General features: G+C 44.6%; 7 protein-coding genes and 1 long non-coding RNA gene across 11 annotated transcripts in view; 6 read left to right on the forward strand and 2 right to left on the reverse strand.

The window, feature by feature from the left end:
- LOC116801802 overlaps nt 1-1,623 on the reverse strand; it is a 36,846-nt gene extending 35,223 nt beyond the window's left edge. Inside the window, exons 1-2 of the long non-coding RNA XR_004362236.1 lie at nt 1,550-1,623; nt 115-236 (exon numbers count right to left, since the gene is read on the reverse strand). This is a non-coding gene — a long non-coding RNA (uncharacterized LOC116801802). The remainder of the gene's footprint in view (nt 1-114; nt 237-1,549) is intronic.
- Nucleotides 1,624-9,136: 7,513 nt separating this feature from the next.
- On the forward strand, nt 9,137-10,175 carry LOC6607596 (GILT-like protein 3). Its single transcript, XM_002032328.2, has 3 exons — nt 9,137-9,440; nt 9,614-9,922; nt 9,989-10,175. The coding sequence occupies exons 1-3, from the start codon at nt 9,213-9,215 to the stop codon at nt 10,100-10,102; spliced, it is 651 nt and encodes a 216-aa protein (XP_002032364.1). The 5' UTR covers nt 9,137-9,212; the 3' UTR covers nt 10,103-10,175.
- Nucleotides 10,176-11,439: 1,264 nt separating this feature from the next.
- Nucleotides 11,440-12,464, forward strand: LOC6607597 (GILT-like protein 2). Of its 2 annotated transcripts, XM_002032329.2 has the most exons (4): nt 11,449-11,588; nt 11,653-11,817; nt 11,966-12,259; nt 12,319-12,464. In XM_002032329.2, the coding sequence occupies exons 1-4, from the start codon at nt 11,526-11,528 to the stop codon at nt 12,421-12,423; spliced, it is 627 nt and encodes a 208-aa protein (XP_002032365.1). In that variant the 5' UTR covers nt 11,449-11,525; the 3' UTR covers nt 12,424-12,464. The 2 variants fall into 2 exon arrangements, with proteins under 2 accessions (XP_032578543.1, XP_002032365.1); XM_032722652.1 differs by lacking the exons at nt 11,966-12,259; nt 12,319-12,464 and adding an exon at nt 11,863-11,959 and having other exon boundaries at nt 11,440-11,588.
- A 175-nt stretch (nt 12,465-12,639) lies between these two features.
- LOC6607598 (eukaryotic translation initiation factor 3 subunit D-1) lies at nt 12,640-14,907 on the forward strand. The gene is made up of 4 exons (XM_002032330.2): nt 12,640-12,972; nt 13,095-13,730; nt 13,806-14,098; nt 14,175-14,907. Exons 1-4 carry the CDS (start codon nt 12,774-12,776, stop codon nt 14,727-14,729), a joined length of 1,683 nt encoding a protein of 560 aa, XP_002032366.1. The 5' UTR covers nt 12,640-12,773; the 3' UTR covers nt 14,730-14,907.
- An 89-nt stretch (nt 14,908-14,996) lies between these two features.
- On the forward strand, nt 14,997-16,637 carry LOC6607599 (spaetzle-processing enzyme). Its single transcript, XM_002032331.2, has 3 exons — nt 14,997-15,318; nt 15,512-16,124; nt 16,191-16,637. The coding sequence occupies exons 1-3, from the start codon at nt 15,246-15,248 to the stop codon at nt 16,609-16,611; spliced, it is 1,107 nt and encodes a 368-aa protein (XP_002032367.1). The 5' UTR covers nt 14,997-15,245; the 3' UTR covers nt 16,612-16,637.
- Nucleotides 16,638-16,792: 155 nt separating this feature from the next.
- On the forward strand, nt 16,793-18,590 carry LOC6607600 (spaetzle-processing enzyme). 2 transcript variants are annotated; one of them, XM_032723445.1, is made up of 3 exons: nt 16,793-16,877; nt 17,073-17,670; nt 17,764-18,590. In XM_032723445.1, exons 1-3 carry the CDS (start codon nt 16,805-16,807, stop codon nt 18,158-18,160), a joined length of 1,068 nt encoding a protein of 355 aa, XP_032579336.1. In that variant the 5' UTR covers nt 16,793-16,804; the 3' UTR covers nt 18,161-18,590. The 2 variants fall into 2 exon arrangements, with proteins under 2 accessions (XP_032579336.1, XP_032579335.1); XM_032723444.1 differs by lacking the exon at nt 16,793-16,877 and having other exon boundaries at nt 17,007-17,670.
- Nucleotides 18,591-18,676: 86 nt separating this feature from the next.
- LOC6607601 lies at nt 18,677-22,391 on the forward strand. The gene is made up of 8 exons (XM_002032333.2): nt 18,677-18,787; nt 19,064-19,456; nt 19,685-19,994; nt 20,057-20,477; nt 20,669-20,897; nt 21,081-21,473; nt 21,557-21,884; nt 21,942-22,391. The coding sequence occupies exons 1-8, from the start codon at nt 18,712-18,714 to the stop codon at nt 22,363-22,365; spliced, it is 2,574 nt and encodes an 857-aa protein (XP_002032369.2). The 5' UTR covers nt 18,677-18,711; the 3' UTR covers nt 22,366-22,391.
- Nucleotides 22,370-27,799, reverse strand: LOC6607603 ((E3-independent) E2 ubiquitin-conjugating enzyme UBE2O). 2 transcript variants are annotated; one of them, XM_032723442.1, is made up of 10 exons: nt 27,377-27,799; nt 26,955-27,217; nt 26,692-26,896; nt 26,252-26,507; nt 25,790-26,184; nt 25,443-25,732; nt 24,498-25,386; nt 23,412-24,438; nt 23,128-23,346; nt 22,865-23,073 (listed from the first exon to the last, which is right to left on the reverse strand). In XM_032723442.1, exons 1-10 carry the CDS (start codon nt 27,797-27,799, stop codon nt 22,865-22,867), a joined length of 4,176 nt encoding a protein of 1,391 aa, XP_032579333.1. The 2 variants fall into 2 exon arrangements, with proteins under 2 accessions (XP_002032371.1, XP_032579333.1); XM_002032335.2 differs by having other exon boundaries at nt 22,370-23,073; nt 25,443-26,184.
- Between the last annotated feature and the right edge of the window lie 173 nt (nt 27,800-27,972).

Here is a 27,972-nt window from a genome sequence, read left to right on the forward strand (position 1 = left end):
TAAAAAGAGAGTGGAAATCGGAAGGGGGCTGTTGGGGGGGTCAACTCAATTTCATGGGAAATACACGGAGATACAGACAACTTAATTAATTTGCTCAACTAAATGGAAACTTACCCTGGCCTTTGTATTGTATGTAAATTCAATAATTGCGTAGTTTGTTTTTACTTTTTAATAGCTTGATGTTTTCTCCTTGTTATGTGAAAATCTCTTTCTTTTTATGGCCGTAAGTATTTCCGCTTTGAATTAAATGCAATCATAATAGATACAATTATAAAGATGGCAATTATTTATGCACTCGCGTTTTCTTTTCCATATTTGATAGAGTCGTACACAAAGCAATTTTCGCGTCGTTCAGCGAGGGAATCTAATTTATATATGAGGTATATGCAAATTATAGCTGGGGTAAATTAAACGCGCAAAATGGAGACAAAAAATGTTGATTTGATGATGTCTAAGGTCGCCGGCAAAGACAGACACATAAAAAAACAGGCAGAAAAATACGCTGACAAAGCGGTGAAAAAATAAAAACAGAAATTTAGCTCTTGATTTCGACGCCCAGAGCGAGAGCGAAAAGTCGGGCCATATAGGGAGCGTATTAGATGGCTTATCAGTGCTTATCAACACGACCGCTGATGACGCCACGAGATACAGATACTAATACAGATACAGATACTGTTGGACACCCAGATCTAGATAGACGGGGCAAATTGAACAACATTGCAATCACCGGAAAAACGGGGCTTTACCTTTGGCTTATCTGTTGTTCATATATGCGAGTATACTTGTACATATATAGCAACAGCTTGTTCGACATTTGGATACACGCCGTGTATCTGTATCTCATAGTTTGTCGTGTTTGGCGCGCTGTAGAACATCTCTCGAGATTGATAACAGCTGAAGATTGATTTTTGCCCTATATTGGCAAGAAAATTCCCGACGACTTTTGTATTTTCATGATACTAAGAAATATGGTACATTTGGGTATTTTATTTGCCATTTATTGCATTCTTCAATATTACTTTTTTAAATTAAATTTTTTTATTTGATAAGATCAAAGGAGCCCTTTGTTTTGATTGATAGCCTAAGTTTAAGAAATTTCCAATATATTTTTCTGATGAATTGCGTTGAGCACGGTCTTTGGAAAATACGACTTTCGTTTAAGTTTAGTCGAGTTAGTGTGTTTCCACTTTAATTTCTTTAAAGAATTTCCCTGGTCAATTTGTGTGTTTGTTGTTTATGTTATTGTTGTTGTTGCTGACAACCAAACAAACACCATGAACTTGAGCACACACACACGCACACACGAAGCCACGGAAAGCTTCTTGATTGCACCACTGTATCTTTTTTGTTGCCGATTTCCTTGCTTGTTAGCGTATTGCACTGCACCGCGATGATTTCGCTAAACCTTAGCATTTTCCTTGATATTTTTCGCGAATCGCCAATTAACGATTTATTCTGAGGGGAGTGCACGCGTGGGAGCCCCAAAAAAAGAGAGAGCGCCCGGAGAGAGCGGCTGCCTTTTTGGCAGCAAACAGAAACAGCAACCCACCAAGTCAACGAGCGAAATGCGACCGCGTCGGACGAACAAACTTGACAGCGCCAAGTTCCGATAGCGACTGAACGGAGAAAACGGAAAACTGAAAGCAGAAATCTCAAATCGCGGCAGAGCGCAGGCAGCGCAGTGATACACAAACAAAAAAATAATAAAATAACATTAACATGTTAAAAATGATCAACTAACTAAATCTCATTGGGCATACTTTCGGATTACTGATTGCATTTTTTTAAGAAATAATATTGGTCCTAATTAAAGGCCTGTGCCACTTTGGAATTATAAAATAGTTCATGTTTGGTAAATCTCGTAATTGTGCAAACATTTGTAATGCAGTATTCCACATATTAGTTGTTATTTCAATTAATCCACGAATTTTCTCTATGTGTACGCAATACTCTCGTTCACAGTTAAAATGCCTTCAGTTGTTGCTGTCGCTGCGCTCCTCTCTTGTTGTCGTTGTTGTTGTCAATCAGTTGACAAAAAGGTATCGCCTTTACAGTTACATCCTCTCATCCGCTGCTCAATCCACTCTCTCTCCCTCTTTCTCTGCTGCTTAGGCGCTCTCACTAAACTAAAACAGCTGATTGCGCCTCGAAAATGTAAACAGACCAAAGCTTGCTCTCCCTCTCCTCTCACTTTTAGCTTTTGCTTTTCCTCTTTTGAAAAATAGCGGGGGTGTTCGCTTAATAAGCTTGCATTAAAATAGTAATTGACTAAGAAGCTGAAGAGCTAATAAGAAACAAAGCCAAGGTGGTCGGAAACAAGTTTCTAATAAGACCCTGTTGCACTTTTGTCGGCAAGGGGGGTGGAAGTGGCTGGTGAAGGGCGGAAAATGCACGGTGTGTAGTCAACAAATTTGCCTGTCAGCGATTTCAGCCCATTTGGTTTGGCACATTTAGCATACCCTTGATCACAAGGGCTATATTCCACATGGAAAAGGTTTGGGTAAATCCCAATCGGGGGATTAACAAATCATTCGAAAAATGTACACAGGCAATTCTAGTTATAAATAGAATTTCTAGGTGTTAAATTATTACCCTATTAATTTAAATTTATTAGCTAAAGTCTAGCATTGAATGCGATAAATTGCTCAACACAAGTTAATTAGAATGAAAAATGGTTAAAAACTAGTTTTTCATCCTAATATTAGGTGTAGAAATTACTCGCAACCCATCATTAATCATCATTATCAACTAAATTTTCAATTGTATAATTATTATTACCTATAAAAAGTGGGTTTGAGTTTGATTTTGAGGAAAGTTTAAGTCTATACTGTCCAAATAGCTGATACTTTTAAAATACAGAGTTTTTTCTATCTGTGCAATACATATTTGCTGACTCCAAACTAGCTCAACGCTAAACCATTAATTCCACTTACTTCCTGACATAAACAAACTATTCCCAGGCATTAACATATAGTTCCCCGTCAAAGATAGAACATGCGACAATCGATACACTAGAGCATTTGAATTTCGTCTAGATAATTTTTCTAGAGGCGTCAGACAAATTGCAATTGGCTCTATAATGGAAGGCATAGAACGCCGAGCCCAAAAAAAGTACAAGTATATATAGATGCGAATATATACATATATATTCTGGTACAGGCACATAGAAGTACGACACACAAACCGCAAAAGGCAACAGAAATAGATGGCAAAGAATTTCTAGTTGACTGAACACCGAATGTGGCCGCCGAGCCATCAGCCATCAAGTCAGACAGTCCGACGACCTAGACCTAGATGCCGAATTAAAGATATAAGATACAAGACCTAAGATACTAGATACCAAATCGGTGCCAGAACCTAAAGCTAAAGCTACGCTTAACGGAAGCTGAGCTGTTCGCTCGGAGGCGTCATAAATCTTGCGCAACGCCCCATTGGCATCGCCAGGGGGCTGGGAACTCCAACGCCGCCATATATTACTGCTACTATATATACCGCCGATCCCTAGGCCACGAATCCGGCCAAGACAATGGCCATTTGCATGGCTCGCACAATTATGTACCATCACTCCAATGGCAATTTGTTGGCCACTGTGTTAATGTGATTAAAGACCGATGTGCTGAAGTGCCGATGCGCTGGATGCGGAGTTCTGTTTTGGATGTGGACAAGTTCTGGCCACTTGTTGCTCAACTCGACGCCTCCAAGCGCCCAGGAGGATGTTTCGAGAGCCGTAAATTATTCGCTTTCTGTTTCCGCTTCTTGTTATCAGATGTGTGGGAACAAATAGAGGTCTGAAAAATGCACTCGAAAAGATACACATATACTCGAGGCTAGATTTAAATATTATTCACAAGTTTCTTTGTGCGATAGAACCATTTTAATAAAAATGTCGTATAATATGTCTAAAATTGTGGTTTACGTCACAAGGTTTGCTTTCAAATTTATTGAGGCAGTAAGTTAACATAACTCTTTATGAATAGAATGACATTTACTTTTTGGGAATACTGGTTTCCTGAATATGTATTTCATTTGCCCAATTAGGACTTAGTGCAAAACTAACATTAATTAAGATACTTTGTAGCTAGAAGTTGAACCAACTAAAAATTGACAAAAGTGGGAAAAACAATTTATAATTATTTGTTAAAGTAGGTTAAGTTATCTATGCCATTGCCTAACTGCTAAGGGTTTACACTTAACTGCAAGTGTGTTTTTTCATGTTTTCTATTTGCGGTTTGCTTTTCCATTTCCACTGCTATCCACATTTGTGTCTGTATCTGGCAGAACGCCTGCTCACCGCTCAATCCAATTAATAGCCGAAACCATCTGTCGTTGGTGCCCTAAAAAAAATACGTTTGCTGTCCCGGTAGAACTGCCCCCGATTTGAGTCAATTGTTATTTTGGGCGCTTTGTGTGCGCCACAATTATACGACAATTATAAATAAGTAGCTAATACCTTTATCTAGCGGCGACGTAAGTCGACCGAGTCTAGAAGGTGTCGTGATGCCGCTAGCGGATATCTTTTTCAGCGTCTACATGTATCCGTATCTGGACAGCGGCCAAGATTTACGAGTTACACTCGCCGGATTCCGACGGGGTTGTGCGTCATGTTGCCGGGTTATTGGCATCGGAACTAACTGTTTTCGGAGCGATCATTGCCTCTCACCTTTCGGCCGGCTATTGCACTCAATTACCAGGTGGCACAAAGAGTGGAAATGAAAATGGAACTTTACCGCACACATGAGAACCCGTTTTTACCTCCCAGCTAGCCCTCAACTCATCTGTCGGCACTTGGTCTAGATACATGCGAAAAAAGCGCTAAAAGATACAAGATAATCTTCTCTCTCGGCCAGATACAGATATAAGTTGAACTGGATTTGTTCAAAAAAAAACGAATAAAGGCAAGTTGTGACTATTTTTTTATGAATACCCAATTCTGTCCGTCGGGCAATTTGGAATGTCAAAGTTGACAACTGCATGGTAAGTGGAAAACTATGAGATTTATTTGCCTGCAGCGGCATGTGAAAATGCATTTTCGGCATTCGCGGTATTGTGGCGTCATTTTTAAGGTCCATGCTTGGTTGCATGTGCGGCAGAGCTTTGTTGACGATACCCTATAAATAGCCGAAAGGTATTTCGATTATGCTGCACTTAGCCGGCAAAAAATTATGACAAAAACTAATTAAGAAAATTGATTAAGCGGCCAATCACCTGGCATTATGTAAAGGAACTCTTTCAGTCAGCAAGTCGGCAATTGAAAGGGTAAACGGTATGAACTGGTTGGTTGACCAAGCTTGTTGAACCACTTATTAAGCCGATTACTTAAGTCCAAGAGTTGGATGGTCAAGTTGAAAGTTGAACCGGACATATAAACAGGAATGTTGAACAGGAAAATTTATAAAAATTTTGAAATTTTTACCAATTCACAGAGGATCATCAGGAAAATACAAAACATGTTTTAATTCGAGGAATTGGATGACTCGGCAGAAATATTTTTGGGCAAGTAAGTTGGGATGGTAAGCCGTTTGAAACTTTATATTTAATATAATCAATATACACAGTTATATAACTAAAGACAATTAGGAATTTACTTTTGAAGGCTATGGTGGTGTTCCAAAGCCATCACCAACTCTAGTCTATTTAACAAAAGGCGCCATTCCAAGTGTCTGGAAACAATTGAAATGTGGTTCAACTGGCAGTTTGAACCAACTTAGAGGTCCAATCTCATGGTAACCATCTCCAAGCGATTCCCTTTGCAGACCGCAGAGCATCTGGCATTCGATTGCCATCCAGCCAACCATCCGCACTCTTTATAGAGCATTTGCACGCGAGCCAAGACGCTGATGAATACCATCATCATCATCATCATGTAATACCCGAGAAATGTGTAACGATGAGGCAATGCCAGCCGGAGTGGGATTATGATAGGCCAGATTTGGATGCGCCTCTCTGGATGCGACTCTCTGGAGGGACCTCGTAAAAATTGACTATGCTAATGGGGCGGCGGAAATCGGGGATTACCCCAGCGTAATTTGCATAAGAAATCGGCTCGCCGGGGATTCGGGATGCACAATTAGATGCTCCGACACGTTCTCCAGACGTGGATGCCGAGTACTCCGGGCAGCTTAAGTGGCAGTCGGTAGAACGGATCTGCTCAGCATGCAGCTGAAAACGGAGTACCCAATGGAACCACTTTGGATACGACCGATCCACAGTTGCTTGGTCGACGACAGGCGGAGAAAGGCTGTGGCAGCGGAAAAAGAGAAAAGTAGTGATATGTAACCAAATTTCTTCCTGGACCGGGATCTGGTGAAAAAACTGCAAAACTGGTCCACCGTGACCCACTAAAGCCACTCTTAACTTTTTACTCGAAAATCAGCCGCCAAATGCTGACTTTAATACCAACATGGGCCAAAAGGTGCAAACGGACCCGATTTCGTTTAGGCTGAAGCTACCGTGAGTCACGTTTACTTTTAACTTTCAGTTAATTGCGTTTAAAAAACATCGAGAACTCATCACTTGTATTTTTAGACCATGTGCAAAACTTTCACTTTGCTGAAAAGAAAAAATTAATCAAAGGAGAAAGATAAGATTTCCGCAAAATCGTAATTAGCTGTTGAGCATTCTTTTAACGTTTTCGATGAGAATATTTATGGGCGCTTTTTAAGCACTTATTATTAGTAGTTGACCAAAGTTTCCTCAACACAAGGGTTAAGTTTGCGGACCAATGCGTTTTCGGCAAACTAAACAAGATCAACAAAAAAAAGACAACAATAAAATACGACTGGCACGGCTTCATTGGTTTTGCGGTTAAAATGTTGCAACCAGAACTGGCAGTGCCACAAAACTTTGACGACTAAAAAAGGCAGTAAGATAAATGAGTCGAAGCTTAAATACACTTGGTAGTTATTAAAAATTATTGAAGGTACGTTCATGTTCATACGTTCTTTACTTTAAAGAAACTTATATTGAAAATTTGGTTTACTGAGCTATGAAATCTGTTGCTTCAATTTCATAAGCTTCGCCTGGAAGAACCCACAATAAACCCATAATCATTGTGCAGCCCACTTTTGCACAGACTAATAATACCCCTTTCTCACCACCATCAAAACCACGAAACAACGGCGAAAAACTGGCGAATCTATAAAAATGCAAATTAGAAGAAGCGAAAAAATAACACAACAAACGACTCCAGAAACTGGAACGAACTAAGACTGCAACTCCAACTCAAACTCCGATTTGGATGCAGATCGAGAGGGGCCGTCGATAAACGTTACTCGTGCTATTGCCTCTGGGCCACAAAAGCGTTGGCGTCCAGTCTCTGTGATCTATGGACTGACCAGCCCAATTGGCCAAGAAGCGATTTGGGTTAACTGCAGCTGCAACACGCCGACGATCGGAAAACTCGGGCCAACTAATTGTGCGGAAATCTACGAGGCGCGTCATAAATACTGTCGCTTTTCTCATCTCTCTTTCAGCAGAGCGGTCTTTGATGGGAAGTTGCAGCTCCGCGATGGTCGGCGGTTGCATTTGCACCTGCACATTAAACAATAAGAGGATGCACCGAAAAAAAAGGTTAGTTAGGCGGCTTCATTGCTAGAATAGTTGAATGTATCTCAGAACCAAGTTAGATAGTTAACAGATTATCATTATCGCCAAAACACATGTTACATTAATTTTTAATAAAATATTATAATAAAATAAAATTGATCGATATGCAGCCAATCAATCTCTTGATGATCTTTTACCAAATTGCCTGCAACATGTTTAGTGTTAGAAAGGATACTCTGAATATTCAAGTAAATGCGACCATGTTGATGAAAATTGCATATGCATGGGAAAATATGAAAAGTGATGTAACTCGGTAATGGCTCCACATCTAGTTGAACCAGATCCCTTTCCATTTTTTCACCGTGCACTTGGCCGGAGGCATTCTTGCGTGCAAACCTTGACCATGAAAAACACGCTGCCCGATGCGATGCGATGCGATGACGTGCCCATAAAAGTGCTGGCCAACAATCTCAAACATTTTCCTGGCCAATTAAGAGCCAAAGAAAATTAGTAAGAAATTGAAATTGCTCAACGGCCACGTTTGCGATCACGTTTAGGCCGCTATGGTGGCGATGGTCAATGGCATTCGGCCGGCAACTTGTGCGACAGTTACATCTATATATGCGCCACAAACAACTGGTTTGCGGGCCAAAATAAAAACAAAAAAAACTACATAATAATATACACAGCAAAAACACCGTTTTGGACCGGCCTCCTCCAAGGGGCACGCTAGCCAAATGGAGCCATTGCCGGTCTGTCAATTAGCAAGCAGGCGACATGGCGGTGCACTGAACTTGTTACGCTTAAATTGTTGATAAGCCCACCATCACACTCATTATGATTGCTTGCCACTGGTCAGCCAAAATGTGGCAATCGCACCGTTTTGGCCATTAACCCATTTTCCGGTTCGGTTCTAAAGTTATCCCGCATGCCTTAATTCAGGTTTTAGTTTCTTCATACTATAGGTATTACCTTATTTTGCAGAGTCATGTCTTTCATAGAATTATCTGGGAATAGTTAATTATTAATTAATAGCTATATCATTTTAATTCAATTAGTTCAATGGCTGGCATTATTTAATTAGTACCTCCCTTTGATAACTCGCTGCACTTGACTTTTCATGCTTTTAAGTAATTTTATTTCCGCTGCAAATGATAAGTAATTTTCAGTTCTGTTATTTATTTTAGGTACTTGTTTCGCTTAAAGAGAAATAATACCTATTTGCATTCGCTCTGAACAAAGCTCTTAAATCTTAAAACATACGTACATACTTACATATATGCAAACGTTTTAATAACTGCTATTAACTCCATACTGCCTGCCTTATCGATAGTACAAGAGTTCAGTGGGTTAAGCCGCATGCCGTTTGCCAGTTCTCTCTGATTAGAGAACAGAGATTAGAGATATATGACCAGTTGATGCTACGATATTTTCGCAGAGCAATTGTTCGTTCGAAGGGGGGAGAAACGGGAGAGAAAGAACAAATATTATATATATATACATACTCGTATATACATACTAGTATATATATATAGAAGGCGAGCGTGTATTTGTGTGGATGTCATAGATGTTTTCATGGAGCAGCGGCGCATGTAAAATGAGCAAATCGAAAAGAGCAGTTGTGTTTGGTTTGTGAGGCTGCCAAGAGCGAAAAACGAACGTGGACGATGAATAAAATATTTGGGCTACTCTTTGCTCTGTGTCCGCTGCTCGTTTGGCCCACGCCCGGAAATGGCCAGTCGCCGGATGAGTCCCGCCTCCTGGTGGCCATCCACTACGAGGCCCTGTGCCCGGACAGCATGAGCTTCATCCGGCGCCGTTTGTACGATGCTCTGCAGGACAACGACTGGTGGTCGGTCACCGATCTGAAGCTATATCCATTTGGCAAGGCGGGAGTGAGTCGTCAGTCAAGATCAAAATGATATAGTCATAGTCATTTCTATTGAATTCATTTCAAATTCATGCTCAGTTCATTGTGAAAAACATTTGTATTACATAAGCATAATCAAAGCAGATCGTGAAATATTTCATATATTTTGAGGTTTAAACCAGCATTTGTTGCTTGCAGTTCTACAACAACACATCCACTGGCGAGAGACAAGTGTTTTGTCAGCACGGCGTGGATGAGTGCGAACTGAATGCGCTCCATGCCTGCATTATTGAGACCCTGGGCATCCGGAAGGCCTTCAATATGATCTACTGCATGCTGCGCTCCTACTCGAACGAGCTGGACTCGTGCTCGAGGAGCATGGGTGTGGACGTCAGCAAGGCCAGGAGGTGCAAGGCATCGCGAACCACACCAGATATACTAGCGCCCTACGGCAAGGAAACCCTTAAGCTGGGCATCTCCTTTGTGCCCACCATTGTGTTCGAGAATGTGAGTAACCAACCAGCTACCTGCACAAATACCAGACTTAACTTAACACTACCCTCGAATTCCCAGGACTTTGATCCTTACGCTCAGAGAAGCATTCGCAACAACTTCGAAAGACACTTCTGTCGGCAGTATCTGAAGGAGTTCAACATCAAACTGCCCACTTGTTCCGCAATTTTGTAAACTTTCATGTAATGTACTGAGTCATTTAACTGTTTCAATGTTCCAAGACCAATAAACCAATAACTATAACCAACTGGAGCGTTTGCTTACTCGCTGACTCACCTGGGACCAATATAAATTTACATGTGTATAGTATATACAGCTGCGGTTAAAATAATAGCACTACTGCAGGTGGAAAGTTGATTTCCTAAAAAAAGGTATTGGATGTTTATTTTTTTTAAAGTCTGATTGCATGAATAATAAGTACCATATATTGTCTCTCTATGCAAGAAATTTTGACTCTCTCAATGTAACGGTTCTTTTTGTTTTTGGGCACTTTCTGCAAAAGGGCGCTAAATAGCACTGACCACGTTTTTGCTGAATAAAATTAATAGGAGTGATTGCTTTGGGTTTTTTTTCGACAAATTTTGAAAAAAGGAGTTGCATTAAAGGTTTTAATTTAATTTTTTTCGAAAGAAGCCCAAAAATTTTCTAGTTATGGGGTCGGGGAAAGCATTCTCTACCGTCGAAAAAAGGAATTTGATGGCAAACATGGAAAGGCTCTCGGTCTTATGTTCGGAGTCCACCATGAGCTGAATATAATCCTCGCTTCACATTTAAGACGGTAAAGCACGGGGGATCACACATCATGGTATGGGCGTGCTTTTCATACTATGGAGTAGATCCGATTCATATGATTCAAGGCATCATGGATCAGCACATTTACACAGATATCCTGGAAAATGTGATGGCACTATATGCCGAGGATGAAATGCCGTTTTTTTGGGACATTTCAACAGGATAACGACCCAAAACACACGAGCAAGAGAGCTTGAAAGTGGTAATGAGTAATGAAATGGCCTGCTCAGTCACCCGACTTGAATCCAATCGAAAAACTTTGTGCGGACGTAAAAAAAAGGTTTCTGAAGCCAAACCCAACAATAACGAGGAACTTTGGTTTCATGCTTATCAGGCAGGTTTTTGTATACAGATTCTAATCAGAAACAGCTGTCTGGCGTTCTAAAAATAAGATTAAAACGCCGCTGCTCATTAAGTTTTCCGTAATCAGTTGAGGTTTTCATGGCTTTCGTTTCGGACACTCTGCTCACTCAGCAGGGGCGTCGAACAGGGGGGCTAATAACAGCATCTGTCTATTTATTTATATTAATTTTTTGAATAGGGTATTTATTACAAGAAAATTTTAAATAACAAAACATCCGAAAAGTCACCCTTCTTTTTCAACATAAATCAATTTTTTCAAACTAATATGATTTTGAAGCCCCTTTGAGCATTTTAGGACCACGCCACTGGCCGCTTCGAATTTGACGAAACGCAGTGACAATGCTGCGCATTACAAGTCCAGGAATTATTTCCGTGTCGAGCGTTCGCTGTCGTTGATCGGCCGAATATTTCAAGATCAGCTCGGGATTAAACTGAATTTGTCATGAGGGGGGCGGCTGTCTTTGTGTGTCTGCTGCTGGGATGGGTGAGCGTGGCCACGCTAAGGGTAAGTGACCCAGTTGAGCGGACTGAATCCGAATTGCGACGCTCGATTGATCGTGACTTTGCAGCGTTTGCGAGGTCCGCAAGCTGACCGACTGGCGATCACCCTGTACTACGAAGCATTGTGTCCCTACTGCATGGAGTTCGTGACCACGCAGCTCAAACCCTCGATGATACGCCAGGATCGACTTCCGTTCACTGATCTTACGCTGGTTCCTTATGGAAATGCCATGGTAGGTTTTAGTTTTTTGAAAGATAAAGTTATTAATTTTTAGTAGCTTAAACTAGTTGATAGTACAACTGCAAAAAGCAGCTCAATTTGGAGTTTTATAGTGTCAATCAGCGTTAATCCGCACTTAAACTTCGCCTAATCTCCTCCAGACGAACGATGACGGAAATGTGGAGTGCCAGCACGGAGTGATGGAGTGCGAATTGAATGCGTGGCACGCCTGCATACTGGAGCACCATGACATTGCCCAATCCCTCAAGCTGATCGCCTGCATGATGAGGAGCAAGAAGAAAAGGCTGAATAAGTGCGCTGACCTCTATCAAATCGACGTGGGCGATGTCAAAAACTGCAAGAAAACGCGACAGGTGAACGACATTCTGAGGAAGTACGGCAAGAAAACGGCCAAGGTCTCATTTCAGGGAGTGCCAGCCGTAGTTCTGGATAACGTGAGTTTAAATGCAAAAGAAAATCATGAAATCTAACTTAATTTTTTTTTGGTTTTTAGGTTTACAATGCGGATCTATCAGCCAACTTAACTGATCATTTTGATGCCATTTTTTGCGCCAAGTATAAGGAAAAGTTCAACAAGCAGCTAAATAATTGTCAATAAATATTGTGTTCATTTTACAATAAATTTTTTATTAAAACATATATTTTGCATTTGCTTTGTAATTAAAACGTAAAATCACGTTTTAAAAATGGAATAGATCGAATTTTTAGTTTTCCCGCCCAGCAGTGGCGCCATCTATGACAGCATGCTGCCAGACCTTTAAACATGCGCTACATTTTTAAGTATTTTTCTTAGGCGGTGGTATATTTCAACGCGGCAACGGTCCCACTCAACTATTTTCGCAACACGCGACGATACGAATTTTCCACATTTCTTTGTTGATTTCTGGAAAATCGCTGTATATAGACCGAATAGCCGACTGCAGACTGAGCACCAGGAAAACGCGCGAGATGAGCGAGACCATAAACACCGCGGCGCAGTTCCCGAGCTTCGAGAAGCCGACCGTGCAGTTCAATGAGAAGGGCTGGGGTCCCTGCGAGCTGCCCGATACGTTCAAGGATGTGCCGTACCAGCCGTTCAGCAAGAACGATCGTCTGGGCAAGATCTGCGACTGGACGAACACGTCGAACAACGACAAGAAGTACCAGAGTGAGTTTAATCCCCAGCAAAAACCGACCCACAAAATACTAGCCGCCGAAAGTGAGGTTAGGTAGGTGTGTCGTGGCAAAGATATTGTTGCTAACATATTGGTGCTTGTATTCCATTTGCAGACAAGTACGCCTCAAGCTTTGGCACGGGCAACCAGTACTCGTACTACCATGAGGAGGACGAGACGACCTTCCACCTGGTGGACACGGCCCGCGTCCAGAAGCCGCCGCACCAGCGCGGCCGGTTCCGCAACATGAGGAACTCGCGTTCCGGTCGCGGCAGGAATGCCCGCGGTGGCCTCAATACCCACGGCATGACAACGCTCAGCGGCAAGAATGTGAAGGCCCGCGATCCGCGTCATGGTCGCGGCATGGGCAAGAAGTTCGGTCATCGCGGACCACCACCAAAGATGCGCGAATCTTCGGTGGCCGTGCGCGCCGATTGGGCATCCATCGAGGAGATGGACTTCCCGCGACTCATCAAGCTGTCGCTGCCCAACATCAAGGAGGGCGTCGATATTGTCACCTGCGGCACGTTGGAGTACTACGACAAGACCTACGACCGCATCAATGTGAAGAACGAGAAGCCGCTGCAGAAGATCGATCGCATTGTGCACACGGTGACCACCACAGACGATCCCGTCATCCGGCGTTTGTCCAAGACCGTCGGCAACGTCTTCGCCACGGACGCCATCCTGGCCACCATCATGTGCTCTACGCGCTCGAACTATTCCTGGGATATTGTCATCGAGAAAGTTGGTATGTTTAATGAAATACGAAATATAATAATAATAACAATAATATAAATAAATAATAATTGTAACTTTATTTTAGGTGACAAGGTCTTCATGGACAAGCGTGACCACACCGAGTTCGACCTGCTGACCGTGAACGAGAGCAGCGTGGAACCACCGACCGACGACGACAGCTCATGCAACTCCCCCCGCAACCTGGCCATCGAGGCCACTTTCATTAACCACAACTTTAGCCAGCAGGTGCTTAAGACTGGAGATCAGGAACCCAAGTACAAGTTCGAGGAAAGCAACCCTTTCATTAGCGAGGACGAAGATATCCAAGTCGCCAGCGTGGGCTATCGCTACAAGAAGTGGGAGCTCGGAAGCGACATTGTAAGTGTTGCATAATCCAACTTAAAAGCCGGAATCTTTTGCTATATTATATTAAACTATTGTATTTTACTTGAAGGTCCTGGTGGCGCGTTGCGAGCACGATGGTGTCCTGCAGACGCCCAGCGGCGAGCCGCAGTTCATGACTATCAAGGCACTCAACGAGTGGGACTCGAAGTTGGCCAATGGCGTGGAATGGCGTCAAAAGTTGGACACGCAGCGCGGTGCTGTGCTCGCCAACGAGCTGAGGAACAACGCATGCAAGCTGGCCAAGTGGACTGTGCAGGCCGTACTGGCCGGGTCCGATCAGCTAAAGCTCGGCTATGTGTCGCGTATCAATCCGAGAGATCACTCGCGCCATGTCATCCTCGGCACGCAGCAGTTCAAGCCGCATGAGTTTGCCACCCAGATCAACCTGAGCATGGACAACGCCTGGGGAATTCTGAGGTGCATCATCGATCTGGTGATGAAGCAGAAGGACGGCAAATACCTGATCATGAAGGACCCCAACAAGCCGATCATCCGTCTGTACGACATCCCAGACAATACTTTCGACTCCGATGATTCGGACGATGGCGAGGGCGATGACGAAGGTTTCCAGCAGGTCTACAACTACGCGCACAACAAGATTTAGACGCCACGCCCCCTACTCCTGCATCCCTTCCAGTCTTGGGCTCTTCAGCCACAACCCGCTAAGAATAACCACAACTGATGTCCTCTAAAGGAAAAGGTCATATTATAGGCCCTAGCTTAAGCATTTGTATTCGATTTAAATTCAGCTATTTCCTAGTAAATCACAGAGGGCGAAACAACACATGAATTTTCATTGGTCCAGGTCTAATGCCGGGTACTTATTATCACTTCCACTGAAACAGCGCGGTCTTGTACGTAAATGACTGAGGCCCTAGCTTAAGCATTTGTATTCGATTTAAATTCAGCTATTTCCTAGTAAATCACAGAGGGCGAAACAACACATGAATTTTCATTGGTCCAGGTCTAATTCCGGGTACTTATTATCACTTCCACTGAAACAGCGCGGTCTTGTACGTAAATGACTGATTCATATCCCAAATTCCGATAATAAGCTGACTTTGTGCGTGTTGGGCATCTAGTTAAGATTTAATCATTGTTCGAACTCTGACGGTGAAAGATGGTCTTCCTACAAAGGCTGTACTTATCCTTCCTGCTCCTCCATACTCAGTTGCTGATGCACCTGGTATCTGGTAATTTATGTTGCGAGTACTCCATATTATAGACGTTATAACATTCAAGAAAATGAATCATTTGAATATGAATATTTCCTTGAATTTGTAAATATAAATAACTTTCTTTTGTCCAATCATTAGCTAACATTACAATTAAAATTACTCAAATAATCCAATATTTATTAATATAACCAATTCTTTACCGTATCAGCATCTGCGTCTTGTAATCCGGGTGAGAAATGCATTAGTCTAGCCAACTGCACATCACTCTTGCCCTTTCTGAAACCCCACATCATGACGCCAGCCGAAAGGGCAGTATTTGAGGGCAGACAGTGCGGCTTTGACTCCACGGGGCAGGAATTAGTGAACAGAGTTCAGATCTGCTGCCCGGAAATGGGACACATTTTGCCAAATAACTCGATATGCGGACCAATCATACCGACTTTTCGAATTATCGGAGGATATGAGACGCAACCCAACGAGATGCCTTGGATGGCCCTGATTCTATATGCGCAAAGCAGCAGTTCGGTGTCGAATGAAAGACTCGTGCCCAAGTGCTCTGGGTCCCTGATCACAAACCGCTATGTGCTGACCGCAGCCCATTGTCTGAAGATAACGGAATGGGATCTGAGGAGGGTGCGCCTTGGCGAGCATAACATCCTTAGCAATCCCGACTGCTTCAGCAACATGAATGGTGTGAAACAGTGCGCTCCACGGCATCTGGAGATTGACATCGATCAGAGAATCGAGCATGAGCAGTACATGGTCATCAAGCAAAGGCACTACAACGACATCGCCCTGCTGCGACTCAAGTTTCCAGTACGGTTAGTTACAATTGACCTGTCATATCTTTACTATATATATATATAATACATTTCATATGTCTTCAGCTTTACCGATGAAATCAAACCCATCTGTGTTCAACATGGCTATATGTTGTCGAATCCCTCCTTCAGCAACCATAAGTTGGGAATAGCTGGCTGGGGATTCTCTCATAAGGAGGGCTATAGCAATGTGCTGCTAAAGGCCCAAGTCGATGGCAGGAACACGGACGAGTGCTCTTTGAGTGATCCTTACTTGGGATTCGACAAGGAGACTCAGATATGCGCCGGCTTCCGGGGAGGCAATGACACATGCAAAGGTGACTCCGGCGGTCCCCTGATGGCCCGTGGTAACGGGTATTTCGTATATCTAGCCGGAATCACATCCTATGGGTACAGTGAGTGCGGATCCGGACCAGCAGCTTACACAAGGACATCCAAATTCATTAAATGGATTCAATGGAAAATGTACACTACGCGAATTAAATAATCAAAATATGTGGAAGTTGGTTAGAATAGCAAATAATAATTGTCGGACCATGGGAGGAATGCCATAGAACCATTATCGCAAATAAATAGGGAATTTCCTTGGGTCATTGTGAATTTATGAGTTCATACAGTAAATTGTTCGTTGATCTATTTAAATCTATATATTTGGTGGCAGATCGGATTCGGACGTCAGCATGTCGGACAGACATAAAGTTTATATTTTGATTCTTCTTCAGGCCATTTTCTTCATCCATTTGGCTGAGTGTGGTAAGCAGAAGAAATGATTTTTTAAGTTTTCGTAAAAAACCGAATGTGGTAAATCTTGCTCAATAATATCCTTGCAGGGGAAGTCATAGTTGTCCCCATGAATTATAAACATAAAAAATAATATTTACTTTATTGTAAAAGTCTTCATACACTCAGAAATCGGGGCTTACATGTACCTATTTTTGTAATTTATAGTTCGGTTATCAAGCTGCCAAAAAGATGAGAAATGCACCAGACTGGTTAGCTGCTCACCGCTTATGAACATCCTAAGGCCCCGGGGCATGACCCAGGCGGAGAAAGATGTGTTTGCAAACAGGCAGTGTGGCCTGGACCCCAATGGACGCGAGTTGTTGCACATGGTTTATGTCTGCTGCCCAGAGTTGGGTGACGTCTTGCCCAGCAAACAGACCTGTGGAAAAACGACTCCAGTGCTCGGATTTCGGGGTGCCGAGAACGCAGAGCTCAAGGAGTACCCTTGGATGGTACTGCTGCTATATGAGAATCGGCTATCCTTGACGTGGAATCAGCGAACGGGTTGTGTGGGCTCGCTGATCAACAGTCGCTATGTGCTGACCGCTGCCCACTGCGTGACCGGTGGCTACTTGACGCACAATGACCTGGTGCTGAAGAGTGTGCGCCTGGGCGAGTCCAACAGCGACAGCATCACCTCGGTAAGCAGGTGGCCACATCTGGATGTGGAGGTGGGGCATACAACAGTGCATCAGGGTTTCACTTCGAGTGGCGGAACTTACCACAACGACATCGCCCTCCTCCGACTGCGAATCCCACTGCGGTGAGTAGCAGTGATCTCCACTCTGATCTCCTCATCTTAAGGAAATTTCTCCGATCTCCTCGTCTTATGGAAATTTCTTTACAAACCCGCTAGATACACGAAACAGATCCAACCCATTTGTCTACTGGACGCCGACTTTCCCCTAAACGACTTGAATTTGCAAGTCACAGGCTGGGATCCGACTAAAAGCAGTCAATCGGTGATCACCAGCACGATCAAGGAAAGGAATCCTGTTGATTGTTTGAATGGCTATACCAGCTTTCGCCACGCGTCCCAATTATGCGCCGGTGGTCAGCGGAAAAGGGACACCTGTGCGGGCATCTCAGGCAGTCCGCTAATGGGCATCATGGAAAGCGGCGTCGACGAGTTCGTCTTTTTGGCAGGCATTGCCTCATATGGACAACAATATTGCTACACTGCTGGTATTCCAGGTGTTTACACAAAAATTTACCACTTTTTGGAATGGATCAAGGCGAATTTGGCTCCCTAATTTCAATAAAAAAAAAAAATTCATAGTTGCAAAATTGGGAATATGTTGGAAGTGTCGTGTCGGAATCGCATCTGTTCCATCAACACACTACTACAAAGTAATAGGCCTAGAAAATCGCAAAAGATAAGAAAATCACCAAATAATTTCATTTCACAACTAAATTTATACTGGGCTTACCTAAAATTCAACAGTTAGTGTTTTTTGTTTATTCCTATCTACCAAGGGGCTTTTGTACGCATCAGTTTAAAAGAACTGAAGATTGTTTTTCAAAAAACGTGTTGTTCAAAATATAACGTTCCGAGAGAAGATTAAGCATAAATGAGTTTCTAAAAACTCCACCGTTGGGTTTGCCCAGCTCAGCCTATTATGGAAATATAAAAGCCAGGGAAAGACCGCCGTATTCACCTAGCTTTTGCCTTTGTTGCAATCTAGATGGCATTGAGTCCCATGATAACCTCTGCTAATCACGCCCAATGCATCGGGAGAGAATCGGTGACAGCGAAACTGCCGGACAGCTTGGTTAGTATCAGCTTGGCGCCCGTAGCGACGAGATGGCTTCTACGGAACGGAATCTTCTGCTGCTGTCGCTGGTGGTCAGCGCACTATCCGGCTTGGTCCAACGATCAGGTGGGTAAGCTGTCCTTTATTTAGCGTATAGTTTAAATAAAGCTTGAAAAACTAAATACTTGACATTGTTGATTGTGAGAATAAAAACCATAAGAACTAATATTCAAAAAGTATTTGAAAACTTGAAATATATAAAATATCAACATATACTTTGCCGGACTAAGAAATGTTGTGAGAAATATTAGATATGAAGTCCATCAGTAAAATGGATTGCCTTTAATGGATTGGTTTCAGAACCGGTTAGACTGCATCGTAAATCGCGCTCTTCTCTTCCAGACGCGGCGCAGATCAGCTTTGGCAGCTGTACGCCCCAGCAGAGCGATGAGAGCGGCCAGTGCGTCCACATAACCAGCTGCCCCTATCTGGCCAACCTGCTGATGGTGGAGCCAAAGACTCCCGCCCAGCGAGTCCTTCTCTCCAAGAGCCAGTGTGGCTTGGACAACAGGGTTGAGGGTTTGGTGAATCGAATCCTGGTCTGCTGTCCGCAGAGCAAGCGGGGCAATATCGTGGACTCGGAACCAACTCCTCCGACGGGGGATGCACTGCAGCAGGGCAATGTGCTGCCTGGAAACGACGTCTGCGGATTCCTTTTCGCTGATCGCATTTTCGGGGGCACCAATACTGCCCTCTGGGAATTCCCATGGATGGTATTGCTGCAGTACAAAAAACGTGAGTAGATTACCTACCCAGGCTCTATTTTAATTTCTTATAGGAAGGTTGTTTCACGAGGTCACCTATAATAATTCTTTAATCACTTATTCAAATCAGTTAGAAAATCCCATTGGGATCATCGAAAAGTTGTGGCTTTTTATAAGAAAACGCATATACAATATATGCAAGGCTATTATTCATATCTAATCAAAGTACAATCCTTGCACACGCTCATTATCCTTTCAGTTTTTCCTGAAACCTACACTTTCAACTGCGGCGGTGCGTTGCTCAACTCGCGCTACGTCCTGACCGCCGGACACTGCCTAGCTAGCCGAGAACTGGACAAATCCGGCGCCGTCCTGCACAGCGTTCGCCTGGGGGAGTGGGACACTCGTACCGATCCTGACTGCACCACCCAGATGAACGGTCAGCGCATATGTGCGCCAAAACACATCGACATCGAGGTGGAGAAGGGTATCATCCACGAGATGTATGCCCCCAATTCCGTGGACCAACGTAATGACATTGCGTTGGTGCGCCTTAAGAGCAGTGTTAGGTATGTTGTCCAGAGATCCCTCAATTATTCCACTGACATGCTCTTTGTTTTTTCTCCCACAGCTACACCGACTACGTGCGTCCAATATGCCTGCCCACGGATGGCTTAGTCCAGAACAACTTCGTGGACTACGGCATGGATGTGGCCGGCTGGGGACTTACCGAGAACATGCAGCCAAGTGAGATCAAGCTGAAGATCACCGTCAACGTTTGGAACCTAACGAGTTGCCAGGAGAAGTACACCAGCTTCAAGGTGAAACTGGACGATTCTCAGATGTGTGCCGGCGGCCAGTTGGGCGTGGATACATGCGGTGGCGATTCCGGCGGTCCCCTGATGGTGCCCATATCAACAGGTGGCCGGGATGTCTTCTACATCGCCGGCGTCACCTCCTACGGCACGAAGCCCTGCGGCCTAAAGGGATGGCCCGGCGTCTATACCCGGACGGGGGCTTTTATCGATTGGATAAAGGAGAAATTGGAGCCATGATAAATACATACTTAAATACATGATAACCGTGTGATATTGGGGGTTAATCAATTCACATGAGATCGACACTGTCGAGTTTTGCGAGCACAACCGGTTGTAATAATATCGAACCACTTTTCTGTCAATTGATCAGCAAAGTCTAGTAGTAGTTTGCCCACGTAGTTTCCGATATTCTAATGGAAAAGTAGAGGAAAAGCTCTCGAACTCATTTATCTCTGTTGCAATATGCATCGCACTCAACCGCAGATATAGACCCTTGTCAATCACATTCACTGCCGGATCTAGACAGCAGATGTGCCGGAGAGCTTGCTCAGTATCAGATTGGGTTCTGGGGTATCGAGATGGCTTCCACGGAATGGAATTTTCTAGTATTGCTAATGGTGATCATGGCATTTTCCGAATGGGTCCAACATTCAGGTGGGTGAGCTGCCCTTGGCAACCATAAAATACGTTTTCGAATGGATCCGCTTAAAATTTTGAAATATTTTAACACGCATGACTCCAATGTGCAGCAGTTAAAGTGTAGATACTTTTTAGGAATATCTTTATCTTTTTGTATTTGCTGAGAACCGGTAAGACTGCATCGATTCTCACTTGCAGACGCGGCACAGATCACCTTTGGCAGCTGTACGCCCCAGGAGAGCGATGAGCGTGGCCAGTGCATCCACATCACCAGTTGCCCCTTCCTCGCTGAATTGCTGGCGACAGAGCCACAGACTCCCGCCCAGCTTCTCCTCCTCTCCAAGAGTCAATGCGGGCTGGACAACCGGGCTGAGGGTCAGCTGAACAGCACCCTAGTCTGCTGCCCGCGAAGCAAACGGATCGACGTCGAGGAGCCGGAGCCATCGCATTTACCAGGAAATGATCAGCAGCCTGGTAATGTTCTGCCTGGAAACGATGTCTGTGGATTCCACTTCGCTGATCGCATTTTCGGGGGCACCAACACGAGCATCTGGGAATTTTCGTGGATGGTATTGCTGCAGTATAGAAAACGTGAGTTGAGGTAAAATACCTGGTTATAATTTAATCATTTTTGTACCAGTTCCTCTATTAACGATTTTGTTTGTATAATTTAGTTGATGTCAACAAGTCGACATCTTCAAATGAGTATACTTTCAACTGTGGCGGGACTTTGCTCAACCCCCTCTACGTCCTGACAGCTGGCCACTGCCTTGCGAACCGGAAGCTGGAGAAGGTCGGTGTCGTCCTGCACAGCGTTCGCCTGGGGGAGTGGGACACTCGTACCGATCCTGACTGCACCACCCACATGAACGGACAGCGCATCTGCGCGCCAAGCCACATCGACATCGAGGTGGAGAAGGGCATCGTACATGACCAATACGTGCCTAATTCCGTAGACCAGCAGAATGACATTGCTTTGGTGCGTCTGAGAAGGAGTGTCAGGTGCGTGGGATGTAAGAGTATTCCACAACTTCTTCATTATTGTTATTCTTTCACCAGCTACACCGACTACGTGCGCCCCATTTGCCTGCCCACGGGCGATCTGATCCAGAACAACTTCGTAGACTACAGCATGGATGTGGCCGGCTGGGGCCTCACTGAAAACAGACAGCCAAGTCCGACCAAGCTAAAGTTGACCGTCAATGTTATGAATCGAACGAATTGCCAGTTAAAGTACACCTCCTTCAAGGTGAAACTCTATGAATCCCAATTGTGTGCCGGCGGCATGGCGGGTATGGATACCTGCGATGGTGATTCTGGCGGTCCTTTGATGGTGTCTATATCGACAGGCGGTCGGGACGTATTCTACATCGCTGGCATTACCTCCTACGGCACGAAGCAGTGCGGCCTCGGTGGATGGCCCGGCGTTTATACCCGCACGGGGGCTTTCATCGATTGGATACAGCAGAAATTGGAGGCATAATAAATAAAATTGCTAGTTTATTCACATTTCTCGCATTGGCTAGCTTACAATATTACGTACATGGTGCTGATTGGACGAGGGCTGGACTAACTAAGCTAGGTTTTAGTGGAATGCCTACAAATATTCGCGTAGGCCAGCGTTCACATTATTCGCAACAAAACATTAAATTTTATTTGTTAGCTGGCCTAACAACAAAAGTAAAACTCGCTGACATTACATGAGGCGGATCCGTTCAACAATTTATGCTTAGTTGCGCGCTATATATAATTCAGCTTTATATGATTTTTGAACTAATAACCAATAATCTTAGAACATTTTGTTTAACTAAAAAGCTGTTTGCCAGCAATACGAGTGGAGAGAAATTCGAGATTCGAGATAGGAGCTATAAAACACTTGCCGAGGGCCAGATCAGACTTCCAAAACGCAGGCGGCAAAAGTCTTGTGGTTCTTCTGATAGGCACCATTTTCACAGGCATACGCTTTGCAGGACGAGTGGCACTCAGATCTCCTCCGGAGCAGCGCGCGGGGCAGTGCCAATTCCAGTCGCAATGCCATTACGTTCACTCGTAACCAGATTGGCTCCCAACGCATTCAGCTCGCTTTGAAGTTGGCTCAAAACGCGCTTGACCGCTATGCAAAACCCTCGACTGCATGGTAGCAGCGGGAATTCGGGTAGCTCGCAAGGCACCTTGTGGTCCACAGACATGTCTAAGGGAATGGTTTATGAATCATCGCGCAAAACTGAGTAATTGGCGGACTCACCCTTCATGTTGGTTACATTTTGACGCTGTGCCTCAAGAGAATACTCTGACCAGGCCAGCATGCGGACATATAGCTCAGGGCCAAACTCCTTGAAGTGCTCAATCAGTTCATTGCGAAAGATGAGCGGTGGATTTGTCAACTGCTTCACCGTGGAGTGGGCAATTTTTATGATGGCCATCTCGTTGTAGACACGAGAGTTCTCATTGCCCAGTTGGGTGCCTAAAAATAAATGGCGAAATAATTTTAAGTGCAGTCTATGGCATTGAATAGAAACAGCACTTTACCTCTTTGCTTTTCGTAGCCCGCCTCATTATAGTAAGGCTCATCGACCAGTATGAGTCCCTGTATGGAGACGAGCACCTGGAGCATGGTGCTGCTGGCTGACCACACTTCGTTGTCGCGTCCCATCCATGTGCCAAGTAGCGACACACATACCTTGCCACCCTCGTATAAGTTTGGATTGAGACGATCCGTGCAGTAGCTGATGTAGTGGCACACCGGCGGACTCTTCGGGTAGTCGCGTCCAAATTGAAAGTCGAAGAAGAATAGAGCATTCTGGTAGGGCGTGCGCTTGGGACCCACCATCATTACAGACATTAGGTCCATGCGATCCTCGTAGGCACGTACCACAACTCCATTAGGGAGCGAGGTCTTGAGCATATGGTATTCCCGCTGCACAGCTCGCTGATACTGCGCCTTGTTGGCAGGGGTAATTAGGTTGCTAATAAAATGATGTGCAGCTGGTGCATTGGGCAGCACTTGGAAACGATTCTCGTCAATGGAGGGCGTGTCTGGAATTATTGAACAAGATGGTGAGGAGCAGGCCATGGGACCTGGCTGGTCAATAGCCGGCAGTGACTCGGAAAGCGCGTTGAGATTCAATGACTCTTCCATAGCTTCGTTCTCCGAAATTATATTGCATTGGGTAGCAGCATCATTGGCTATTTCCATAGCTTCGTTCTCCGGAATTATATTACACTGGGTAGCAGCATCATTGGCTGGTTCCGCTGCCTGGCTGAGCTCCTCAATAGCTTCCTCTGCATCGCTAACATGCTCGTTCTCCTGCTTGGGATTGTCATTTGACTTGCTCAACGTCACAGCGACCGTCTTACGAATTTTGGCCATTTGATCCTTGATCAAATAACAGAAGACTTCGCAGACGTCAGCATCTCGACTTGCAACCAATTCAATTTCCAAATCATCCATTACATTTATTGTGGGATGCTTTATGTCCACCTTATTTTCGCTTTCTGTATGATTATTAGACTCATCCGAGGTGATTTCACCGCGAGAGTGTACGCCAGAATCATTCTAAAAGCAAAGTATAAGGGGTAAAAAATAAAATTCTTTATTGTTTGCAGTACTCCTACCTTAGTACGATTTTCAATCGCTTTTGCAATGCTTTTACGTGCGTTGGCGAACATTTCGTTGTACTCGTTGCGATACTTCCTCACTAACGGGGGATCTTCTATTACCTCTGCTTTCTTCACCTGGTTATCTAGCTTCTCCGTGATCTCATCAGTGCTCTTTTTGCATAGAACTTCATCCATATCCGTAGAGGATTTTCGCTTAGTAGGACTTGATGATGACTGAACAGACGGATCCATCAGAACTGGATCCAATTCAGCTTGGAGCGTTGATGACTCCTTGGGAACGGCAGCCAACGTCTCTGGGGTCGATCCCGCACGGTCATGGGTGGCACCGTCAGAACATACTTTAGAGGTAATAGGCTTGCAACATACAATGCCTTGGAAGTGAAACTCGTCGAAAAAGTTAGTTTTTAGCAAACGGTCTAAGGCTCGGCAATTTTTGTACACATCCAGCAGATCGTTAAACACTTCCGCTTTGCGATTGGGATGTAAAACGTGGAACATCTTTTCTAGCATTCTCAATGCGTCTGTGGCTCTGTCAATGCCCGTAAGAATGTTCTCCTCGTCGTCCATTGACGATATGTGGCTGTTTTCCGACTCCGTCTCCCACGAGTCTCCGGATCCATCTGATCCGTAGCCATCTTCATCAAGTTCTTTTTGGGTGATCTCAAAAAGATCTTGAGGGTAGCACATTGTGATATGGCCCTTTGCCCACCAAACACGCAGCCGACCATCAGGGTAGTTGTCGATCACCTGACCAGCAGTTGAGTTAACATCCTCACCCGTAAAGTTTGACACTCGGATCACCATTGTGCCGGGTCGGTACTGGTAGTCTGAGTGATCCTTCAAGTCATAAACGCTCAGCTCCTCCAATCCTTTGCATAAAGGACTAAACAAAATACATCGAATTAGAATTTATATAGCTAAAAACAAAAGTGCACTCACATTGGATTATCAACATTCGTGTAGATATTGAACCACATGACCTTGGCTATGCGTGCATCGTGGTCCACGCACTGAATTACCCCGTAGTCTGTGGCTCCCGTACTGATCTCGTTGGCTTTGGTCACAAAATCACCGGGAAAGAATTCATGGTTGTCCAAATAATGGATCGGATAGAGCTGAGTGGAGTTAACGCCTGGCTCCACCGTGCCATCCTGCCAGACGACCGTCACCGAGCTGTAAATGACCAGCGTTTCCACAACGATTTTATCGCCATCCTTGGGAGTCGTTTCCTTTTTGGGAAAAGGCGTAGAAAGTGTTTTCTTGACAGAGCGCATTTTTTTCTTTACGTGTCGCTTCTTAGCAGATCGCATCGTTATTCTGGGGGCCTGGATGGCGGCACCGTCTGCAGCTGTGGTAGCAGAGGACGGAGACAGTGCGTGCTCAGCAACCTCCAATTCTTTTTCGGCAGTCATCGAATGATCAAGTGGCTGCATGAACTCCTCGAACTCATCCTCATCCCCCGATGTCAACATATCCTCTTTGCTGCGCTTAGACGACTTGCAAGCATTGTGAGTCTGGTCGCTTGACGGTCGAGGCAGTCGCATACCGCTGAACTTGTTGGACATGCGGCGGAACTTTGGCACACTGCGAGTATTTCCACTCGTGGAAGCAGATGCGTTCAGTTTGCTGGCTTTGCGCTTCATTTTTTTCTGGGCGCGATAAATGGGGATGTACTTCTCCGCTGTAATACGTGAAATACAATATATATACATTTATAAACCTAAACCTATTTCCTGTTAATATCCTACCTTGTTCATCTTCCCAGTCGGCGTATTTAAGTAATAGATCACATTTTGAATATTTGAGGTAGAATCGTTCGTGCATTTGCAGCATGTAGGACTCATAGAGGCTAATGGGCTCAACTTTGTTCAGCTCCTCACCCTTGATCAAGGCCTTTGGCTCCCTTAGAGGATCGCTGTCCGTGTCATCACTGCCCGTGCCATTACCTGCACGGCAGGACCAAGCCACATTAATTGATGTAGTGTGTACAGACTCCACGGTGTACTGGATAAATAAGGTTATTTTCAATTAGCGATAGTATTGGAGGGCTTTCTTAAGTTAAATTACTAAGTAAAAAAGTGATTAATCTACCATGACAAAGGAATGCTACATAAAATAATAGCTTAACTAGTATGTACAACCGGTCAATCTGAAACTAAAAATCTATAAAGGATTTCTGTCTTCCTACCATAGCACGACTCTTGCGAGTTAAGGGATGGGTAATCTCCGGGGTCAGATTCTTGACACGATCCGGGGGCGGCATGCGACCGATTACAATGTTTCCTGGAAAGAAGACATTCGGTTTGAAGACCGCGCGGGAGCATTCGGACACAGCATCCTTAAACTTGTGGAAATCGTTGGAGGTGATTTCCACACGGGCACCATTGGACGATCTGCAAAAAATATTGAAAATTATGTTTGCCCGAGTTGATTGAGAGATATGAAACATACTTGAGCACAGCGCACTCATCAACGCCAATGGTGGTGCCTAACCAGGTGTCCATGCAGACAGGCACATCAAGGTTCCACTCGGATATCGGACGCAGTCTCTCGCCGGGCACATTTTTAATGACCATTCTGGAGCCCACTACCATAACATCGGCGCGCACATTGACATCCCGCACGTAGCCCGCCTGGCCAGTCAGATCGTTTTCTCCTGGCAGACGCCTCCGGACCACATCGCCTGGCAATAGGGTGCGATGCGCCAGACCAATCTGTGTATATGCCAAATGGTGGGATGTCGATGAAACAAAAGAAAAGAAGCAAACAAACACGTGTCGAAAGAACTTGAAGAGCAAACCCAAAACAGTTGTGAAAACAGTAATTTTTTTGGAGACCTTGAGACTTACATAACCTCAATGGAGTTTACTCACCGACTGTTCCGTGTGCACCATCTCCTTGCTATCCAGATAGAAGGCCACACGCACCTCGCCCTTGGACAGCGAATCGACATCGTCCTCTTCGGAGGAGGAATATGACTCGGTCGTTGCGGTTACCACGCCAAAATGAACGCGACCGCGGCGATCGATGCGAAAAACCTCGTCCTCGAAGAAGAACTGGGACTCGGTGTTACCCTGGGTTCTCGATGGCACCTGGCCACCACCCGATCGACGGGAGTGGGAATTTGCGTTATGGCGGCACTCCTGGTTGGGGGTCCGTCCCAGCTCCTGTGAGGATGGAGGATTCGCCAGCGTCGGTGTACGCGGAGCACACTCCGCCAAAGACTGTTTCTGCTCCTGCTGCGGTTGACCTGGCGTACCACCTGGAGCGGCCGCACCCGCCACATCGCTCATCATGTTACCAATCGTAAGCTGGGAACATGGACGGCAAGAACTTTGCCGTGGCGAATTCTCGAATTATTACAAATTGCTTTAATATGCCCGACGAGCCACTGACACACAAACACACATCTAATTTACGGACTGGGGCAAGCTATCAATTTGCTTGGACAATTTCGCCAACTTCTTTC

The sequence above is a fragment of the Drosophila sechellia genome, chromosome 3R (genome assembly GCF_004382195.2).
Source record: "Drosophila sechellia strain sech25 chromosome 3R, ASM438219v1, whole genome shotgun sequence".
NCBI lineage: Eukaryota > Metazoa > Arthropoda > Insecta > Diptera > Drosophilidae > Drosophila > Drosophila sechellia.

Bases quoted from the DNA above. Each gene is read 5' to 3' on its own strand.
- LOC6607596 (XM_002032328.2), top strand. From the start codon at position 9,213: ATGAATAAAATATTTGGGCTACTCTTTGCTCTGTGTCCGCTGCTCGTT. The intron at 9,441-9,613 runs GTGAGTCGTCAG...TGTTGCTTGCAG, and splicing joins ATCCATTTGGCAAGGCGGGA to TTCTACAACAACACATCCAC. The intron at 9,923-9,988 runs GTGAGTAACCAA...TCGAATTCCCAG, and splicing joins CCACCATTGTGTTCGAGAAT to GACTTTGATCCTTACGCTCA.
- LOC6607597 (XM_002032329.2), top strand. From the start codon at position 11,526: ATGAGGGGGGCGGCTGTCTTTGTGTGTCTGCTGCTGGGATGGGTGAGC. The intron at 11,589-11,652 runs GTAAGTGACCCA...GTGACTTTGCAG, and splicing joins TGAGCGTGGCCACGCTAAGG to CGTTTGCGAGGTCCGCAAGC. The intron at 12,260-12,318 runs GTGAGTTTAAAT...TTTGGTTTTTAG, and splicing joins CAGCCGTAGTTCTGGATAAC to GTTTACAATGCGGATCTATC.
- LOC6607598 (XM_002032330.2), top strand. From the start codon at position 12,774: ATGAGCGAGACCATAAACACCGCGGCGCAGTTCCCGAGCTTCGAGAAG. The intron at 12,973-13,094 runs GTGAGTTTAATC...TTCCATTTGCAG, and splicing joins CAACGACAAGAAGTACCAGA to ACAAGTACGCCTCAAGCTTT. The intron at 14,099-14,174 runs GTAAGTGTTGCA...TTTTACTTGAAG, and splicing joins GGGAGCTCGGAAGCGACATT to GTCCTGGTGGCGCGTTGCGA.
- LOC6607599 (XM_002032331.2), top strand. From the start codon at position 15,246: ATGGTCTTCCTACAAAGGCTGTACTTATCCTTCCTGCTCCTCCATACT. The intron at 15,319-15,511 runs GTAATTTATGTT...TTACCGTATCAG, and splicing joins GCTGATGCACCTGGTATCTG to CATCTGCGTCTTGTAATCCG. The intron at 16,125-16,190 runs GTTAGTTACAAT...ATATGTCTTCAG, and splicing joins CGACTCAAGTTTCCAGTACG to CTTTACCGATGAAATCAAAC.
- LOC6607600 (XM_032723445.1), top strand. From the start codon at position 16,805: ATGTCGGACAGACATAAAGTTTATATTTTGATTCTTCTTCAGGCCATT. The intron at 16,878-17,072 runs GTAAGCAGAAGA...TGTAATTTATAG, and splicing joins CATCCATTTGGCTGAGTGTG to TTCGGTTATCAAGCTGCCAA. The intron at 17,671-17,763 runs GTGAGTAGCAGT...CAAACCCGCTAG, and splicing joins CGACTGCGAATCCCACTGCG to ATACACGAAACAGATCCAAC.
- LOC6607601 (XM_002032333.2), top strand. From the start codon at position 18,712: ATGGCTTCTACGGAACGGAATCTTCTGCTGCTGTCGCTGGTGGTCAGC. The intron at 19,995-20,056 runs GTATGTTGTCCA...TTTCTCCCACAG, and splicing joins CGCCTTAAGAGCAGTGTTAG to CTACACCGACTACGTGCGTC. The intron at 21,885-21,941 runs GTGCGTGGGATG...TTCTTTCACCAG, and splicing joins CGTCTGAGAAGGAGTGTCAG to CTACACCGACTACGTGCGCC.
- LOC6607603 (XM_002032335.2), bottom strand. From the start codon at position 27,799: ATGATGAGCGATGTGGCGGGTGCGGCCGCTCCAGGTGGTACGCCAGGT. The intron at 27,218-27,376 runs GTGAGTAAACTC...GCATATACACAG, and splicing joins TGGTGCACACGGAACAGTCG to ATTGGTCTGGCGCATCGCAC. The intron at 25,387-25,442 runs GTGAGTGCACTT...TATTTTGTTTAG, and splicing joins ACGAATGTTGATAATCCAAT to TCCTTTATGCAAAGGATTGG.